Here is an 18,855-nt window from a genome sequence, read left to right as displayed (position 1 = left end):
GTAATAATATTTTATTTCATTTAATTTTATTTCGAGTTATTTCATTTCAGTAATTATTTGCTATTTTATTTTAGTTCTATTTTAGTTTGATTTTTAACGCTTTATTATATTTATCTTAATTTACTTAATTTTTCTATATAATTTAATTTTATTTGGATTTATTAGTTATATTGCATATTACGTCATTTTATTTTTTTTTACTTTTATCTCACTTTATTGCATGCTATATCATTTTAATTCATTGTCTTTATTCTATTATATTTACTTTATGTTATCTGATTTTATATCATATAATTTTTTTCATTTTATTTTATGTTTTTATTATGCTATGTTATTTTATTGGGTTTTATTTCTTTTTTATCTTTTTTTACTTCATTTCTTGTTATTTCATGTTATACTTGCTTTCATTTTTATTTTTAATTCACCTTTATTTTATTACATTTCGAGCTCCTTTATTCTATTTCTTTTAACTTCTCTTTCTTTTATTTATTTTTCAACTTTTTTATTTTTTGTTTTTCGTTTTATAAATATTTTTTTTTAGTTTCATTTTATTTTGTTTTTTCTATGCTTCTTTATATCGCTTTACTTATTTTCATCTTATTTCATTTTACTTATTTTTATCTTATTTCATTTTACCTTATTTTGCTATATTTTATTTTGTTATATTGCATTGATATTTAACCCTTCCAATTGAAATAAAACGCTTAAATAGGGTAACCGTAAATTTCTCTTGCCGAAATTTCCTGAAAAATCATACAAAATATTTAACAAAGTTTCTCTTAAATCAACTTAAGCACTTTTTCATTTCAACCACACACAAATAATATATTGTTTGCAACGAACTTAAGTACATATTTATAGTATACTACTTCGCGTATCGCTGGACCCATATTTTTCAAGCATCTCCTTTATACTGAACGTATGTAAGTATGTGCTTATATACTAAATTTTCTTTAAATTGCGCAAGTACTATACTTACATACTCAATTGCTTATGTAATAATGTGCACTTATAAATAGTTAATAATATTGCATAAAGCATATTCTAATACATAGATAGATAGAGCGTACTTATATAAAATGAAGTATACAGCATAGTCATATAGCTGGATATGTAGCAATGTGCAGTTTTCTCTTTAAATTATTTTTGCTCAGTGTATCCTTTTCCCATCAATCCCATTCACCGATGTACATGGTGCGGGGTGTGGGCACATAACCGCGCGTCGGCAGCGGTAAACGACCGTAGATGTGATTATATGGTGATTCAATCAAATCGGCATCTGAAAAAGAGGGTGAATAGAGTAAATTTTTATATACCAACATAAACTTTCATAGGCATAACATTGCATGTATGTATGTACATATGTATGTATATAACATAACATAACGGTAATTGGGAATGGGTAAGTGTGGCATAGCAGTTTTATTACGCGTTTTTGTTTCAAGGAATGTCTAACTACAAATGTCCAGGTCCCGGTCCAGGTCCGCAAAACAACCGTTTACGTGTATTTATAAATTGTTTATAATTATAATAGATTACCTAAAAAGCAAATAATTTTACACAGGCGCAAAAAGATGTATGTATGTATAAATATTATGCTTGTTTTTCTGCCTTAAATATATTTACAATTGAACACGTACATAAATATTTATTAGCTGACTTTTCGTAGAACAATTGCGAGGAGCAATTAATTGTCTTGAAATATAAATTTCGTATTTTTATTAAACTGAAGGAAAATTTTTTTGAAACTTCCTATATGGTATAAGATAGTTCAATCAAAAGTCCAGATAAATATGTACGTATGTATATTCTTATGCATATATGACTATTATATACACGCAAGCTTTCTCTGGACATTTTTCAGCGTTTGTAGCACCTACTCATAACGTTAATGGTATTCAACAAAAACCTTTTACCTTATCGAGTTAATCTGAAGTTAACTTTAATCTAACGGTACCTAACCGATGAACGGCTTCTACTTATATATTAAACTGCATTATGCAGGCCACAAACAGAAAACAAATCCAAACAATCGGTTGAAATTTAAACAGATTGACGCGAGTGTGGTGCAGTTGGCAAACCGATCGAAAATTGATGCGCGTGTGTGACGCGAAGTTCACAATTTTTCTCATTTCTTTTGAAATTTTGAAGTGTGCACATAAGCGGACAAATGACAACATTAAGCAAATCATTTATTGAGACAGACCCACAGTCTTATCTACTAGTGACTTTCGTAATGTAATATAATTATAATTATATGAAAATATAATTATATGAATATAATAATTATGTACATATAATTATTCATATATTTCTAATAAATATCTAACTAATTTATGGGAGAGCTCAAAGATTTGTCCAAAAGCCGGCCGGTCATTGTGGAAAAATGATTGAATATAAAGACAGAAATATAAAATTAAATTCGTGGCAAAAAAGTCTCCCCTCTTCTTTTCAAGCACAAATAAATACCATACATGATAATCATTTTTTCGAGTTCGATGTTCACTCAGCAGCGCACAGCGTGGAACTAAAATCGTCAAGTTATCCACACGTGTGTGGTAAAATGAGTTTCAACCGATTGTTTCGATTTGTTTTCCATTTGTGGCCTGCATTAGTTGACACTTATACACTCATTGAAACATAAAAATTAAAAAAGCAAAATAACTAACAAAAGGCGATTAACTAATTTTTCCTTAAGAGAAATAGAAAACTTTTCGAAGATTGTTAAGAAAAAACCTGATACAGTGTAAAAAAACGTACTGTATTAGCAATGAAGTTAATAGGAAGTGCTGGGGCAAGTTAATCAATGATTTCAATTTCGAATAAAAAGGAATATTCAGTATCACTCATTTTCTATTACTGAACACGTACGAGACGAATAATTTCATATTTTAATTGCTGAAAGTGTCTTAATTTCAACAAGTATCAATCAAGGGCGGTCGCTGTGGTCGAATGCGTTGGTGCGTGACTGTCATTCGAAAGTGCCCAGACTCGGACCTTCGGGCCTGAAACATTAAATGGTAGAACAAGGTTTTTCTAATAGGTCGCTCCTCGGCAGACAATTAGGAGGTCTAAATGAATTTATGGTCTGAGATTGAAAATCGACATGCACTTGCTTACCGAACGTGAGTTACTTGCTTCTGTGAAAAGGAGTAAAAATCAAGATATAACTCTAAGGACGGGCTGGGCTAAGCTAGAGTGGTAAGTGAGTGGACGGTCACCAGGTTTAAGATTATTATATCAAATGCATCGCTTGAGACTCAGAGACTCAAACCAAGATTCGCTAATGTTGAGTGAGAGTTCTAGTTAGTTTTCAAAAATAAAAAACACCTTTAAATGTCTATTCTAAAATCTTTTTATAAAATTATCTGCCAATCGAAGGCGGCATAAGATATTAAAATTAAGTGGAAGTCTGAAACTATCGCTCACACATTCGTGATTATCAGCGACTTTTAACTATCGGAAAACTTTTTATTTTAGTATAAATGTGAAACTCTGTTTATTGGCACCGCTTTTGTATATTTAATTAACACGACGGCAACCTTGATAATGCCACATTTAATGTGATAATACATAGTTGCGAAGGAAAAGATAAGAGATAATAGAAAGCAAAAATATTTCAGATAGAAATTTAAGTTAAAGTTAAAAAAATGTAATAATATTTTTATATATATATATAATTGGTGCGTACACCCTTTTTGGGTGTTTGGCCGAGCTTCTCCTCCTATTTGTGGTGTGCGTCTTGATGTTGTTCCACAAATGGAGCGATCTACAGTTTCAAGTCGACTCCGAACGGCAAATATCTTTATGAGGAGCTTTTTCATGGCAGAAATACACTCGGAGGTTTGCCATTGCCTGCCAAGGGGCGACCGCTATTAGAAAAATCTTTTTCTTAATTTTGGTGTTTCACCGAGATTCGAACCGACGTACTCTTTGTGAATTCCGAATGGTAGTTACGCACCAACCCATGCCATCAACATCAGTGGAATCCAAAAAGATGCATCGTAGATCTAATTTACGACCAGAATGTGTAAAAAAATCAGTAAGGCAGGGTACATTTCGTATAATTGTAATTCTTAACTTTATAGAAAGATTGTACATACACCTACATTCATATCTAGGTATGATCGGTCATTTGTAGTAAGCGAAACTTTCCAAATAAACAAAAATTCCTTAGAGCTTAAAGAGGGAGAAGGGCCTCACACATTTTTTTGATGTAACATATTTATATTCATATGTGTGATTTCTAAAAGGTTTTCCAGAGAGATTTTATCAAAATCGAAAATCTCATTCGCGTTCAAATAAACTTTTTTGATTGTGTACTCCTCGAGACTGAATTTGAATTGTTGTCAACTGAGTGTTTTTTTCTTTCTATTAAATGTTCAAAATCTACCAAAACCCATAAAACAATACCATAACCCTAAAATAAAAATATTGGTAACAATTCGTAGGCGAATGAAGTCAAACCTATTTGGAAATCTGTGTTTTCTTATTTTCAGTTTTGTATGCGATTCTCGGTTGGTTGGCTGTAGGCTGTCAGGTCGCAGTGCAGTGCAGTGCGGTTGTCAATATTTTCAAGTAGTACAAGTTAGCTGTAATTTTTGCTGTGGTTGTAGTTGATTTTTAACTAGGCATTACTGTTACAGCACCAAATTGTTCAAAATTCTTAGTTGTTGTGGCATTTGTTTAGAACTAAGTCTGCTCTCTTGCTCTTTATTTAATAATCCATCATCAATAATCAAGTATTTGGATTTTTTTGAGGCTTAGACTGCGCGGCTTGCGTGGTTTTAAGTAGCCATAAATGGACTCCATGTCACTAACATCCAAACGACTAGCAGCGCGGCTGGGTCGACCTTGTTGTTGGTGTCGAACTTGTTGTTCTTCTATGGGTTCATACTTTGCAATGGCAGGCATTTGAAGGTGCGTACTAGAGTTGGCACTTGTTATTGTTGTTGTTGGTGTAGCATTTGTCTTATTACCAACATTGCTATTGTTTTTGATGTTGTTATTGTTGGTGTCGGTGTTGTTTTTGCGTTTACTATTATACAAAAAGAAATTTTTGTTATTATTGCTGTTGCTGTTGTTTTTATTGTTTCTTTCTATATCTTTATCTATGTTTCCTACACTAATCTTGCCGTTATTCTTTTCGTTTGTAACGCGTTGAGGTTTCACCACATCCTTTGACATTTTCACCACCTTCTCGCAGTTATTTAAATGTTGTTGATGCTTTTGCTGTTTTTGTTGTTGCTTTTGTTTTTGCATTTGCTTTAGTTCAGCTTGTTGTATTGACTTCTCCTGCTGCTTTTGGCGTTTCTGATTGTGCAGTTTCATTTCAAATGCCGCCGTCGCAGCAGCTACAACGCTGCCACTCAGCTGCTTAATGGGTGTTGAAGTGGCTAGCGGTGTGTCATTAGTCGCCGTTGTTGTTGCTGTTGTTGAGGTTACCTCTGCAGCTTTTGTTGCAACTGTTGTGTCATCACTAACATATAGTTCATTACTGCAATTACTGCCTTTTCTGCGCCGCCAACAAGGCGGCGGTACCTCTGGCTCTTCCATCAATGCAGCTGGCAATGACGATTCACTTGTTGTTATTTTTCTTGGAGCTGCAATATTTATGTTCTTCTGTTTGGACATTTGCATGCCCAGTTTGTATCGCTGAAAGTGGAGGAGTTCACTTTCCTGCATATTTCTCAATCGCGCTTTTTCGTTACCGTCGCTGTTGTTGAATTTTCTGTTATCACTTGATGTGAGCGGCCATCTCATATCCACTGTGTTCAGCGGCGGATGCTCTCCGCGCAAGCGATCGTAAAGATTTGTAGTAGATGGTGACCTGATAACCCGTTTTCGACCGCCATACATATAGAGCGAACCCTCTTCATTTGGTTGCTCGAAGAAACTTTCGATTGAAATTGATTTTTGACGCAGTAGTGCGGGTGAGTGCACGAAACCCTCTCTATTTGCCGCATTTAACCGAACTTCGGACTTAGAATCATCTGCGTTATTCTTTTCGGATGGCGGCTGTGGTGGTGATGGCGAACGCAGTTCTTGCATTCTGTTTGTGTGACGGTCCAAATGTGGCGCGTTCCAGTCCGTGTTGTCGGTGTACAAGCAGCCGCCGTGTGGTCGCGTTTGCATTGCATGTTCGTTATATCTTTTAGTTTTATTGCTTGAGTGATTATTATTTTCGTCTACCCTTGTGGGTGGTGCTTTGCGCGCGCTACATTGCGGCACATTGTCATTGCAATCATTGAAGTCAAAGTCATTGGCGTAATGCGGCGTGCTTTCGCTTTCAAGTGTATAAAGACACTCATTGCTAAGCGTGCCACTAACGCGACAGAGTTCGTCCGCATCGCCATCAGTCTCACCTAAACCTTCGTCGTAAGTGTAAGTCTCGCTTGGCGCTACATAGCGGTTGCGTCGCTGATTTAGCAGCGATACGTCGCTTTCGCTACACCATTTTATCAGATTCGATTCGCCCTGCCCGCCCAATGCGTTGGCTCGTTTAAGGCCAGCACCCTTCACACTTCTATTGCTTCTACCGCGTCTGTCGCTGTTTCTTGCATTCTCGCCTACGGTGCTGGCGTTATGTGTGGAATGCATTAAAGCCGACGGTAAGGGGGGCGGTGGTGGCGGGGGCGGTATATTCGCCAAACTGCCGCTTAATTGTTGATGTAAACGCAATTGCTGTTGGCTGAGACTACGTGGCGGTCGCGCTGGTTGCACAACGCCGAATAGTGGCGCTAGTGTATAGCAGCTGACGCAATTACAGTTACTGCCTACAACACTGCTTGTGTCGCGTCGCGAGCGACTCGTTCGCAAGCGGTGAGGTGAAAGCGTTTCCTGCAATTCACGGCTGATACGACGGAAGCGTGAACGGCTAAGGCGCCCATTGTTAGACGTAACCGGTGACTGAGCGTCTGTATTATATAAGTCAGGGTCGGGGTAGTCTGAGTCGGTGAGGTTATATTTGGAAGAGGTGGGCGGCGCGTAATGGGCGGGCATAATTGTTGGCAGTTGACGTCGCGAGCAATTGCGACTGTGATGCCGATGATTCTGGCGGCTGGAGTTGTGGCTATGGTTGTGATCGTGCTGCTGTTCATGATTGTTGTGGTGATGGTGGTGCTGGTGCATTTGCTGCAAAGTCTGTAATTGGTGATGCTGATGCTGGCGTTGCTGTTGTCGTTGCTGCTCTATATTAAATTGTATGTTACTGTTATGTGGTTTGTTGCTGTGGTTGTTGTTGTTGTTAAGTATGTGTTCGTGTCCGTCCACGCCATGAGCCATGTCCACCGGCCCGCGCAACGGTGCAGCGGCGGACAACAGCTGTGGCAGTGCATTGTGCAGTTGTTGTTGTTTTTGTTGTTGTGCCTGTACTTGTACTTGTGGTTGTGCTTGTGCTTGTAATGTAGTTGATTGTGCTTGATGCATTTGGTTCTTATTGTTGTTATTGTTGCTATGATGACCCATTAGAAAATTCGCAGTCGCCGCGTTCAACTGCTGCTGACAACCATTATTACTAATACTATAAATACCTATGCCGCTCTCGAAGCTACGCGCCTGCCACATGGGATGCTGTGGCAGATGATGTTGGTGATGTGCGGCCGCAGTCGCTGCTGGATGGTGATGATGCACTGCATGTGCTGCAGCGGCGGCCATCAATTGCTGCTGCTGTATGTGATGTGGATGCATGTGGGGTGGTGGCGGGGGAGCCACGTGCATTGCGTGCTGCAAATTTGGCGCCGTCATCGACATGTGTAGCATAGAAGTCTTTTTCTGGCTGAGTGTGTTCATGTTGCTGCCGTTGGTGTTGCCATTACTGTTGCTAACGCTACCGTTAGAAACGCTGCCATTAGTGGCGTGTTCCTTGTGCTCCTTGGAGGATTTTGATGATTTCACAAAGTTCGGCACACGTGCACGCAAACCGCAATAGTAGGGATCATCTGAAATAAGAATCAGATAAGTGGGGGAGTAGTTAAGTAGAAAATTGGTGAGCATATACGATTCGAGGAACCATTCCTGAAATACTTGTAATGGAAAATGAAGATTATTGTTTTCTTTTATTTCAAACATCGATGCAATAATTTTTTGAATCACTTACCATATTTCTTGTTGTCTTTGCCTTTGTCTGATTTGCCCCGTGACAACTTGATTCTGGTATCCACTTCGATATCATCGTAGTCAGGCTAAAAGTGAGAAAATTATTATTAGTGTCTCTACATATATACAATATATAATATATATCTATATATATATAGGGTTTTCCAATAACAGGTGTCATTTTGAATAGGACTGCGCTATCGAGAGATGATCAACGATTTTTTATGGCCCGAATTGGATGGTATTGTCCGTTTATTTTCAACAAGACGGCGCTACGTGCCTTACAAGCAACGAAAGGTGGTCACAATTGGCCACCGAGATCTTGTGATTTAACACCTTGTGACTTTTTTCTTTGAGGCCACGTGAAAGAGAAGGTCTACGCCAACAGTCCAGGGTCCATTCAAGACTTCAAAGATGGAATTCGTGAGGCTATCGAGGACATGGGGCAGCCATTTTGCAATTCGGTTATGGAAAATTTCATGAAAAGGATATTGTCCTGTAAGCGTGGTCGTGGTGGCTATTTGCCTGATGTTATTTTCCACTATTAACGGTACACCTTCCTCTTTATAATGAAAAAAACATCCGATCATTTATATTAAAAAATACCATTTTTCTTTAAATATCAAAAAAACACCTCTTATTGGAAAACCCTTTATATAGGACAGGAATAAAGAATTTTTCGAAAAATAGCCTTATTGTTTATAACATTAAATATACAACCAAAAATGGAAGCTGATTTGAAAAAAATAGAAAGAATTTTTGAGCAAGCCGCGATATTTATTTTATTGTTTTCTTTGCTTAGCAGAAGAGTTGCAATTCGCAACAGACTTATGAGATAATTTATAGACAAACGGGTGTTTGAAAACAGTAATAGTGTAATTGGTGGCCGCCGTAGCCGAATGGGTTGGTGCGTAACTACCATTCGGAATTCAAAGAGAACGTAGGTTCGAATCTCGGTGGAAGATCAAAATAAAGAAAGCGTTTTTTCTGGTCGCCCCTCGGCAGGCAATGGTATGCCTCCCAATGTAGTTCTGCCATGAATAAGCTCCTGAAAAAAAAAATATCTGCCATTCGGAGTCGGCTTGAAACTGTAGGTCCCTCCATTTGTGGAACAACATCAAGACGCACACCACAAATAGGAGCTCGGCGAAACCCCCAAAACGGGTGTACGCGCCAATTATATCATATATATATGTACATATATATATATAATAGTGTAATTACTCCAAGCTTAAACGTAAATTAGAGCTAATTTACACGATGACTTTTCACCTCGGACGGAAAAGAAGTCAAGAAGAAGTGGGTAGGTATGCACGTACGGTCAGCGAAATCTAGGAGTTTTTTACATTTCGTTTTCGAACTTTGGTCTCGCATCCTCAATGACCATATTGGCCATAGTTTTCAACGAATGAATGAGCAAAGAAAATTAAACGAACGTCAAAAACAAGCAAGGAAAGACACAAAAAAGTCCCAAAAGAGAATGTGCAAAAAAACTCAGGTTGAAAAGACATCGTGTAAATTGGCTCTTAACAAACTTAATAGCCAGAAGTCACTCAAAACTAACTAAGGCAAACTCAGTGGTTTTGAGTCATATGGGCCAAGTATTTTACCAAATTGTCGTGAGCAAAGAATGCAGTGAACACAAAAGTTGCCTCACTACCAATTTGCCTTTATGCAAAACAAATAAAATAACTATTTTTGGAACCGATAAGCCCACGAAGTTTAAATTCGAAAGTCATCTGTGTATTTGATCAATGTGCATATACACCTCTTTGCCTATAAAGGAATCCATATAGTTGCCACTTCAGGGCGTATGGAACAGAGCCATAAGTACAACACCGATGACCGTAAAAAGTGAATTCTTGAGACTATTAACATAGCAGTGTCCCGACTTGAAACCTCACAGCTGCATACGAGCTTTAAACTCATACTTAGATGACTGTGCATAATTTATTTTCATCTCATAAGTTAAGTTTCTTCATTCAAGTTAAGTTTACGTCTAGAGTAATTACACTATCTGCCTGGTCCTACCATATACTGCATATGTGGGTTTTAAAGATGGCACTTGAAATAAATGTACGGAAAACATGAATATCACTTACGAATTTTCGAAGGCTTATTGAATTAAAAAAGTTAATCATGTCGTAGTATAATGCCCTAATCAATTTAGCTCTGTTTCTTAAGGTTGGAATAATCATTTATACATTCTTCCCATTCCGTAGGTCGCTCTTAACTACAAAGATCACATCGAGGATACCATGCGAAGTCCATTGAAGAGGCTCGACATAAGCCGGTGCATGAACTGAGTACCTTCTCTGAAATTGGGCTTAGTAACTTTTTGAGAGTCGGAAAAAATTAATAAATGTAGATCATCACTTTGAAGGGGGCGACAACGAATTGCAAGAATAAATAAATATTGTAAAAGCTGTAGTATATCATATAAGCGCGAGTTGTTTCTACTAATTCCGCTGAGATAATAGTTCAAGGGCATAAATTCGCATTAGATGAGCCCAAAAAAGTTCTAAATCACGTTCCTCTAGACCTAGTAAGTACTTCTAAGATTATGGTGGCAATGCAAATATTTGAGAGAAGTGCGCTTTATCACTGGCGAAAGCCACACGCATTTCTATTGGATGACTTTTGGGTGACTTCTTCACTCGAATGAACCTCAATTTCATCTGGGGTTTGTCTACATGGACCAGACAGAGCTTTTACATAGAGAAAATACCCAAGTCAATGAATGTCGCTGCGACGCTCTAGGACTCGTTTAAATAAGCTTACACGAAATTATATTTCTCACATAGTGCCAACGATTGCATATGAAAAAATAATAAACTTGGCAATATCACTTGAACTGTTTATGTAATTTAGTTTCAGAGTTAGAGCGTTTTTCATGAAAGACCTAAAGGACTATATTCAAAAATACTTAGTCCTAAATTTATTATATAATTTAAACTTAAGCATATCAGAATAAGACTTTAACTATAGCCTGAACACGTTTGACAAGAAGTTTCACTGGAGGTCAGAAAAGACGGACTTCCATTTTAAATATTAAATATTATCAAGCACTATAAAAATATAACCGAAAATGTTTGCTAATATCAGCCTACTCTAAAAACATAAAAAATTCTATGCAGTGTCGCATGAAATCCCAGGATAAGGTCTAATATGAAACAAATTCCGTCGTACGCTTTCTTGCGACGTGGCGCTCTTGTGCTGTGGTACTAAACGTGTTAAGAGCGTTTTCAGTGCTCAGAAGTATTTTTATGGCGTAAGCCTGTATGATTTAATATATAGCTCAAGCTAGCTACACAGGTAAGGAGTATATTTCATATTGCACATGAAAATTCGTTGAATTCCTGCAAACCACTGAATCGCTTCAAGCGAAGAAGGGCACCACGAATCGATCAACTGCGAAATAAAATACCTTAAATCCAAACTATATACTCGTACAAATATGATCGCAATCCACTTTGCAACACCAGCCCAATGCCCAACATGTAATGTAAAACTCGTTCTTTATATTCAAATCAAGTATGTGTAAGTATGTATGTATGTATGCAGGTAACTTAATTTATGTGCATAAAAATATACAAATAAATATATTGAGTTGGCAGTATGTCAAAATAACTGCATTTGCCCCTTGATATCGCGTGTAATTAATATGCGAAGAATGTTGTATTTGTTGCGCATGCGCTTGCAACAACCAATCTCACAAGGCTACACAGTCAGTGGATATGCACATATACTCAGTTTTAGTCGGAGTTTTCATTGCAGCTACTGATTATGCGCATTGTTATTGCAATTGCTAGTACTTACAAACTATGCCATCTAGCAACATCAGTTGTAATAGCAAAATAATAAAAAAATAATTTTAATCGTATTTTGAGCCTCGCCCATCGACATACTCCAATTGCGAAATCAGAGGCCAAGAGACAAGTTTGTCACCTCAGATGGTTTGTTATTAAGAGCTTTTTCATGGGAAAAACACACTCGGATGTTTGTCATTACGTGTCGAGCTGAGACCGATATTAGAAAAAACGCATTTTACGATTTTATATTTCATGCCCGGGGCTTCGAACCAGAGCATTACCAAATGGTAGTTACGCACCAACACATTCGGCTTTGGTGTTCCTTGGATATCTAGTTCAGAAATACCTTATGGTGAGGCAATTGACATTAGCTAGAATGGGACAGAATTAATGGCGAATACTAATTTTTGAATTTGAAAGACGTTGTTTGAGTGTCGACTAATTACTAATAGTATCCTAATTTAGAGTCCCATTGATCAAAGCAAGGCCTTCTCCCTCTACACTCCTTCGAGGAAGAAACAGGCTTTAAAATTTGGAAGCAGTGCCCGGTTAGAGTTACAGCAGTTACCAAAAATATTGGTTAGCAGATAGCTCGAATGTGGGAGGAAAGATTGATGAAAGAGCGTTCTGTGAGGAACTCACAATTTTTTTTTAAATTAAGCTTCCGGATAGCGATCATGCAGTGATTCTCAAGTCTACGAAATGGAGTGCCAAAAAGTAGTCCGTGAAGTAGGAAAAATTAAGCATTTTCCCTACCGGTTACACCTAAATATTTCGATATCAAGCCTCAAATCACATTGCGGCATTGAAGAAAATTGCATATCTGGTAAACTGGCTAGTCAGGAAATACGTGAAGTGGTTTTCGTTCTGTAACTACTCTTGGCGGGTGACCCCGTGTAAACTCAGCAAACGCCCAACATGCAAGGTTGCCCGGTCTTTCAGACCATGTACCGAGCGAGCTTCTTAGGTTTATAAAGCCGATGCCCTCGGTAGTGGTAGGTGCCTTAATCGGGCTTCCGTGCTACACTCCTCTGGCGCAAAATCGATGACGAGGAATCATCTCAGCATCTAATATTTATCGGGAGGCTAAGGTTCAAGTAAGTATCTGAGGAACTATCGAGTTCGGATATTAAACGGCTGCAGAATTTTCGAGTTTTTTCATCCGTAATTTCTAATCATTATTGCTGAAATATGTTTGCTATCCCTGTGTCATTACGAACCAATTTTTTCATGGCACCATAAATATGGATGATGGTCACCATCCAAGTGAACTCTTCTCCTACGGGAATAACTATGCAATTTAGACCCCGCTGGACGGGCTGTTAGAGTTCTTATACATTTAAAGATCAAATGGAAATGCTTCTAAAATATGAACAAAACAAAAAAATTGCAAAATGTGAAGTTAATATTTGTATTCCTAGAAAATCACTAAATATGTATAGGGGGTTTCAGTAAGAGCGCTTCAACTTTTGAACTTTTTTGAATAAAACACAAACGGTTTGACTTTTTTAACTCTTTTTTTTATTATCGAGCTTGAACATATACATTTAAGTATGAAATTCGATTTCTTTTGCATGACCACCGCGTGCACGTTTTACGAAGTCCAATCGTTGAACCCAATTTTCGACCACTCTTTTGCATAAATCGGCCGAAATTCCAGCAATTTCGCGTTCAATATTGGCTCTGAGCTCACAAATCGTCGCCGGCTTGTTACTGTAGACCAATGACTTCACATAACCCCAAAACGGGACGGCTTGTTAAATGGACCGTAAAATGGCCGTAATGCTCTTAAAGTAGCAGCAACAGAACGATTATTTTCATAAAAAATTTGCACGATTTGCAATCGTTGCTCAAGTGTGTAGCGTTACATGATGAAATGTATACTAATGAAGTTTACAAATGACAAGCGAAAAATAAAAAATATTGCGTCGTTCGCCGTCCCTATCGGAAAAAAGTTGAAGCGCACCTATTGAACAACCCTATACTAATAGGCCCAATATTTTTAAAGGGAATTTGGCAAAAAAAATGTTGGTAAATTTATTCTTCCACAATATGTCCTGTTTAGTTGAATATTACATCAAAATCTTTATCAGAACAAAAGTCTTACCAGTTTTCTTCACAGAATATTTTCGTAATTTGTTTAAATTATTTTTCCAAAACTCACCTTCGGTATGATGTCATGTGCGTAGATATTATCGCGTGGTGGCAATTTTGGCGGTTTTTCGCTGCGCCTATGTGCCAATTGTTGTGTCTGTAACAGCAACTGCTCACGTGTGGCAGCCACATGACCAGCGGCAGCTGCCCCACCATTGATACCGCCAGCGCCATTCATGCTGTGCAAGGCAGCTGCTGCCTGTTGTTGTTGTTGTTGCTGATGATGGCTCGAATTGCTGCCAGCACCAAAACCAGAGCTGCCCGAGCTACCGCCACTGCCATTGCCGGCCACACTGTAAGGATCCTCATCGGGTATAGGAATTCTAGGGCGATTCTTAATGTCCACCACTGGGCGTTGCACTGTGGTTAAAGAAGGAGGGTGAGTGGGATGAGAGAGATATATGTAAAATGGTATAAGAAAAATAAAATAGAGGAAAAATATAGAATTTTTTCAATGTTATATGCTTTTTTGGAAAACACAAATCATTTATTGCTGCCAATTGTTTGTTTGAGCAATTTTTTTTTTAACTTTTTCTTTCAGCCAATATGCAAATTTTTGCAAAGCTCTTATTGGTTATTGCTGCTATTTTGCTATCATTGTTATTGTTTCATTTCAATTGATTATTCAGCATGCGTTGACATTGGTTCGATGCGTAGATGCCTTTGCACACATACACATCCACACGCATCCGTACACATACCAATATAGTATAGAAATATTTTTGATTTATGAGCCAAACGCTTTGAGACAATAGCGCAGCGGTGCGTGTGGCGTGCATGCGTTCTTTTATTGCCGCCCTTTATCTCGGCCTGAACAGAGGCCAATAGTTGACACTTTGACATTTTAAAGGCGAAATGAAAATATTGTCCGTTGGCATTTGAAATTTACCGCAAAAATTTACTTATGCATTCTTACATGCACACATCTGTACACACAATATATTATATAAGTATGTACATTACATACTTGTACGAGTATATGTATGTGTTTTTAGCTGTGCAAAAGCGAAAGGCCAACAGCAGCCGCTGCATTGGTGCCACAAACGGCACACCAAAGCGCTTGTTAGTGGTAGCAACCTTGAACTGCTTGTCGAACAAATGGGGAGTGAAACGCAAAAAGCATAAACAAGAAACAAAAATAGAAAACAAAAATGAAAAATAGAAAAATCGCATTCAAAGTTGCATTAAAAGGTATGCACATTTGCAACTTTTGCTATGGCGGTGCTGTAAAAATGAGATCTTCGTGCGGATGTATGAGATCTATGCATGCACTTTCAACCTCAGCCAGCTACATACGAGTCGGTATGACTTACTAGTATATATGTAATCAGCTCGCTTCAATGGTGAAGCACCAGCGAAGCCCAACCTAATAAATTACAAATATTTTTTAGCACCTCAAATGAATAGTTAAATGAGCGGCGCAAATGGCTGGTAATAAGTTCACAGTGAATTGCCATCTTAAAACAAATAAAAAATAAAATAAATAAATATGAATGCACTAATACATATCTAACTTCTGGATTGGTACATCTGTCGGTTGTGAGCCGCAAAAGGATAGTAGACAAAATTGGTGTCTCACTTAGATCGATACCGAGCGTTATGCACGAGACGTATTCAGCGATAGATGAAACGAGTTGACACGCAGTTTGTGCCGATAGTGCTGAATGTCTTGCGAAAATGGCATCAAATGTTTTCTTTGGCCCAAAGTATTATCGAAGGCATCATTAGCAGTGGCGAGGCATGCATCTATGAACATGATAATAAAACGAGAAAGCAATCATCGAAATACGATTCAAACTCAAGATTTAGTTGACTTCTTTTATGTTGGGACCATTTCAAATTATATTCTCCGGACCAAAGAGTAAGTAAAAATTCGTATGTGAATGCATTGAAGCGTTTGAGAGACAATGTTCGTCGTAAGGGCCCGAATTGTTGAGAAATAACTCATGGTTTGGAGAATCCGTTATAGTGAAAAACCAAATTATGCAAGCAACTTTGGCTGCCACATCACCGGCTAATTATTATTCACACTTTCGTCCAACAGTCGTTGATCAGAGGGCAACGAAGTAGAATGAACGAAGGCTACGTTGATTTTTTCGCACATCACCAACACATTCTAAGCTTTTCGTAAACAAGCCGTTGCCATAACTCCGGTGACGTCAGCCACTCAGCTGATTCTTTCGCTGAAAGCCGGTTAACGAGCTGATCTTGGCCACACCTACTGAGTTCTTTTCACCAGTTAACAGTTCAGGGTGTACGCGACTCTTTGACCAAAACGAATATTAATACCACTCCGAAAACTATGTATTCCATTAACCTGGTGGTGCTTGACTTTTTTCCCACCCCACGAAGTTATTACGTCTGGGAAAGCGTTTCTGGACAAAAGAGAGGCGATGAACAGTGTTTTGTAAATTGGCGGAAGTGTTGGAATACAAGCATCGGCTGCCAAGGAGATTACTTTGAAGTGAATAAATCTAATCGGCATTTAATGCCATCTAAAAGAGGGTTGATATTGAATTATCAATACCCTCATTTCAGTGCACGCTTGAATTATTTTATTCTGAGTTAGCAAGAAGTTCGTTACTTAGTCTGTAAGATTTAGACTCAGTTATTAATAATTCTTTGATCTACACGTAGTCTGTAAGATTTATTTCATCATAATAAAGTTGATATGAAATTAAATGAATTTAATAATTGAACAATCTCCCCGTTGTTTTCAAAATTTCATATACTTTCTGAACAAAAGTTACATTGTCATCTAGTCATTCTACGTAACCATTTATTTATGTTTTCTTCTGTTTTGAAATTTTTTTAATTTTCTTATTTATTTTTGTTTTCCACTGTACTTACCTGGTGGCAATTTACTTTTGAGCATATCCATTGCGACCACATTCACAATGAGCACCCAAATAGGACATTCTAATATATCATTCTCCGATTTGACAAATGCCAAAACAGATAGGCACTGTGTCTCCAGGCGTCGACGGTCGGGATAAGCACGCCGGAGCTCACGATTTACATTTGATTGAAATTTTTTCATATCGAATAACTAGCGGGGTGAAATAAAGAGAGAATATATATAAGTATGCAATAAAGTAAACAAAAATATATATGAAAATAAATATAACTAATTGTAACATGTATTTTTGCTAGGCTGTAGTCACTATTTGTGATCACTAATTGCTGGAGTAACTGCTCACTAAGAGATAAATATTTTTAGATCACACAAATTTTTTAAAGACATGTTTTTAATAATTTAGTGATACAAAATTATGTATCAAGGATATTAAATATTACTCTTCATTTCTCTTCTCTTTCTCTTACACTTTAAACCTTAAACTTAATAATATTTAGTATTTTTTTCGCAAATATTTATGGTTTCCGAGGTTCAGATGACTGTCATTTTGTACGATAGTTTCTGATAATCATTAATAGTTCAATAATAGTTACTAGCGACTGCTGTCTGAATATCGGCATTTATGCAGAGAAGATCTGTTCGATGCTAAGTTTCAGGTATACTTCTCGATTGCCTTTTCTTGAGGTTTCCTTAACAGTAGGTATTTCAGCATTTCTGTGAACGATTGAGTTTCCTTATATAACAAGGCGCTGCTCTTAGTATACATACATATGTACGGACAAGGAAACTTCACCACAGGTCACTCCGAGGAGGCCTAATCGATTGATGTTTTTTTGTATCAAAAGTTAATCGAAAATTGGTTTTGTAGCTAAAATAATGAATATTCAATACATAGGACATTTTTTTTTCTAACAACGTTCGTCCTTCGACAGTCAATGGCAAATGCCGCACTGCATTTCTGTCGTGAACATTTTTTATAAAAACTTTAGAACTACAGGAGCGTTGAAACTGCGTATAACAACATCAGGACGGGCATCACCAATTGGAGGAACAACTCGGTCAGTTAGCTAAGATTATTTATTTACAATTTCATATAGTTATATTATATATTTTTGGTCAGTAAAAGCCCTATTTTTTTAGTTTAATTGTGCTTTTTTGACCAGGAATTGAATTTTCTAAGTAAGACGCCTGCCTAAAAGCAATCCAAGTAGTGCATTTATAAAGCATGCATCGCTTTTCTCGCTACTTCGTATATTATATCGGAGCTCGATTTCATAGAGCAAATGCTGCTGTAAAGTCTATACCCACATAAACTTTAAAAATCGGGTTTTTGTGGTCATCCTATCATGTTTGTTAAAGCATGACATTCGTGAGTGCTATGACTACTGGGCATATAAACTATCAGAAAAAAATTCAAATCACGTGCTGTAGTGTTCGACTCTCGGCAGGCAATGACTTCCGAGTGAGTACTTTCGTCATCTGACGTCAAGTGACGAGTGTATTTCTGTCATAAAAGACTACCTACCGATTTAAAATTGTTGGAGTCTCTGCTTAAATTTTAGCAGAAATTTATTAAATCAAACACCTTTTAAGATATAATATTTACAAAAAGTGGTTACTGATATTTATGCCAGAAAGCTGGGCACATCTTCCCATTAATGACGGTATAATTTGTATTTACGAAGGCGTAGAGTTACTCATATACAGGTGCCTATAAAGAACTAGCAGATGCCTAGAAAGAAAAGCAACGGTTGTAGGTTTTGTGCTGGGTGGTTAAAGTGGTTATTCAACCAGAATCCTACTAGTACTTCTGCACCATTTTGTTTCCACGTCCTCGCTACCAACTTGTTTCACGTTTATTTTACAGTCTGTCCGTATCCAGTCTGTGCGGTTTAAGAACCTTATTAGGCTGTTCACGAGTAAGCCTGGCAGTTG

General features: G+C 37.5%; 1 protein-coding gene across 6 annotated transcripts in view; it reads right to left on the bottom strand.

Moving 5' to 3' along the window:
* Positions 1 to 294: 294 nt before the first annotated feature.
* The window catches only part of LOC128865776 (uncharacterized), a 176,229-nt gene continuing 157,668 nt past the window's right edge, over positions 295 to 18,855 (bottom strand). For all 6 annotated transcript variants that reach the window (XM_054106116.1, XM_054106117.1, XM_054106115.1 and 3 more), the window contains exons 7-11: positions 16,914 to 17,112; positions 14,074 to 14,423; positions 8,099 to 8,183; positions 7,533 to 7,940; positions 295 to 1,279 (exon numbers count right to left, since the gene is read on the bottom strand). In XM_054106116.1, coding sequence (XP_053962091.1) covers positions 1,170 to 1,279; positions 7,533 to 7,940; positions 8,099 to 8,183; positions 14,074 to 14,423; positions 16,914 to 17,112 — 1,152 coding nt within the window. In that variant the 3' untranslated portion in view covers positions 295 to 1,169. The remainder of the gene's footprint in view (positions 1,280 to 7,532; positions 7,941 to 8,098; positions 8,184 to 14,073; positions 14,424 to 16,913; positions 17,113 to 18,855) is intronic.

Source organism: Anastrepha ludens, chromosome 6, assembly GCF_028408465.1.
Source record: "Anastrepha ludens isolate Willacy chromosome 6, idAnaLude1.1, whole genome shotgun sequence".
Taxonomy (NCBI): domain Eukaryota; kingdom Metazoa; phylum Arthropoda; class Insecta; order Diptera; family Tephritidae; genus Anastrepha; species Anastrepha ludens.
Note: the sequence above shows the minus strand (reverse complement) of the source record. Positions and strands in the feature narration are given on the sequence as shown.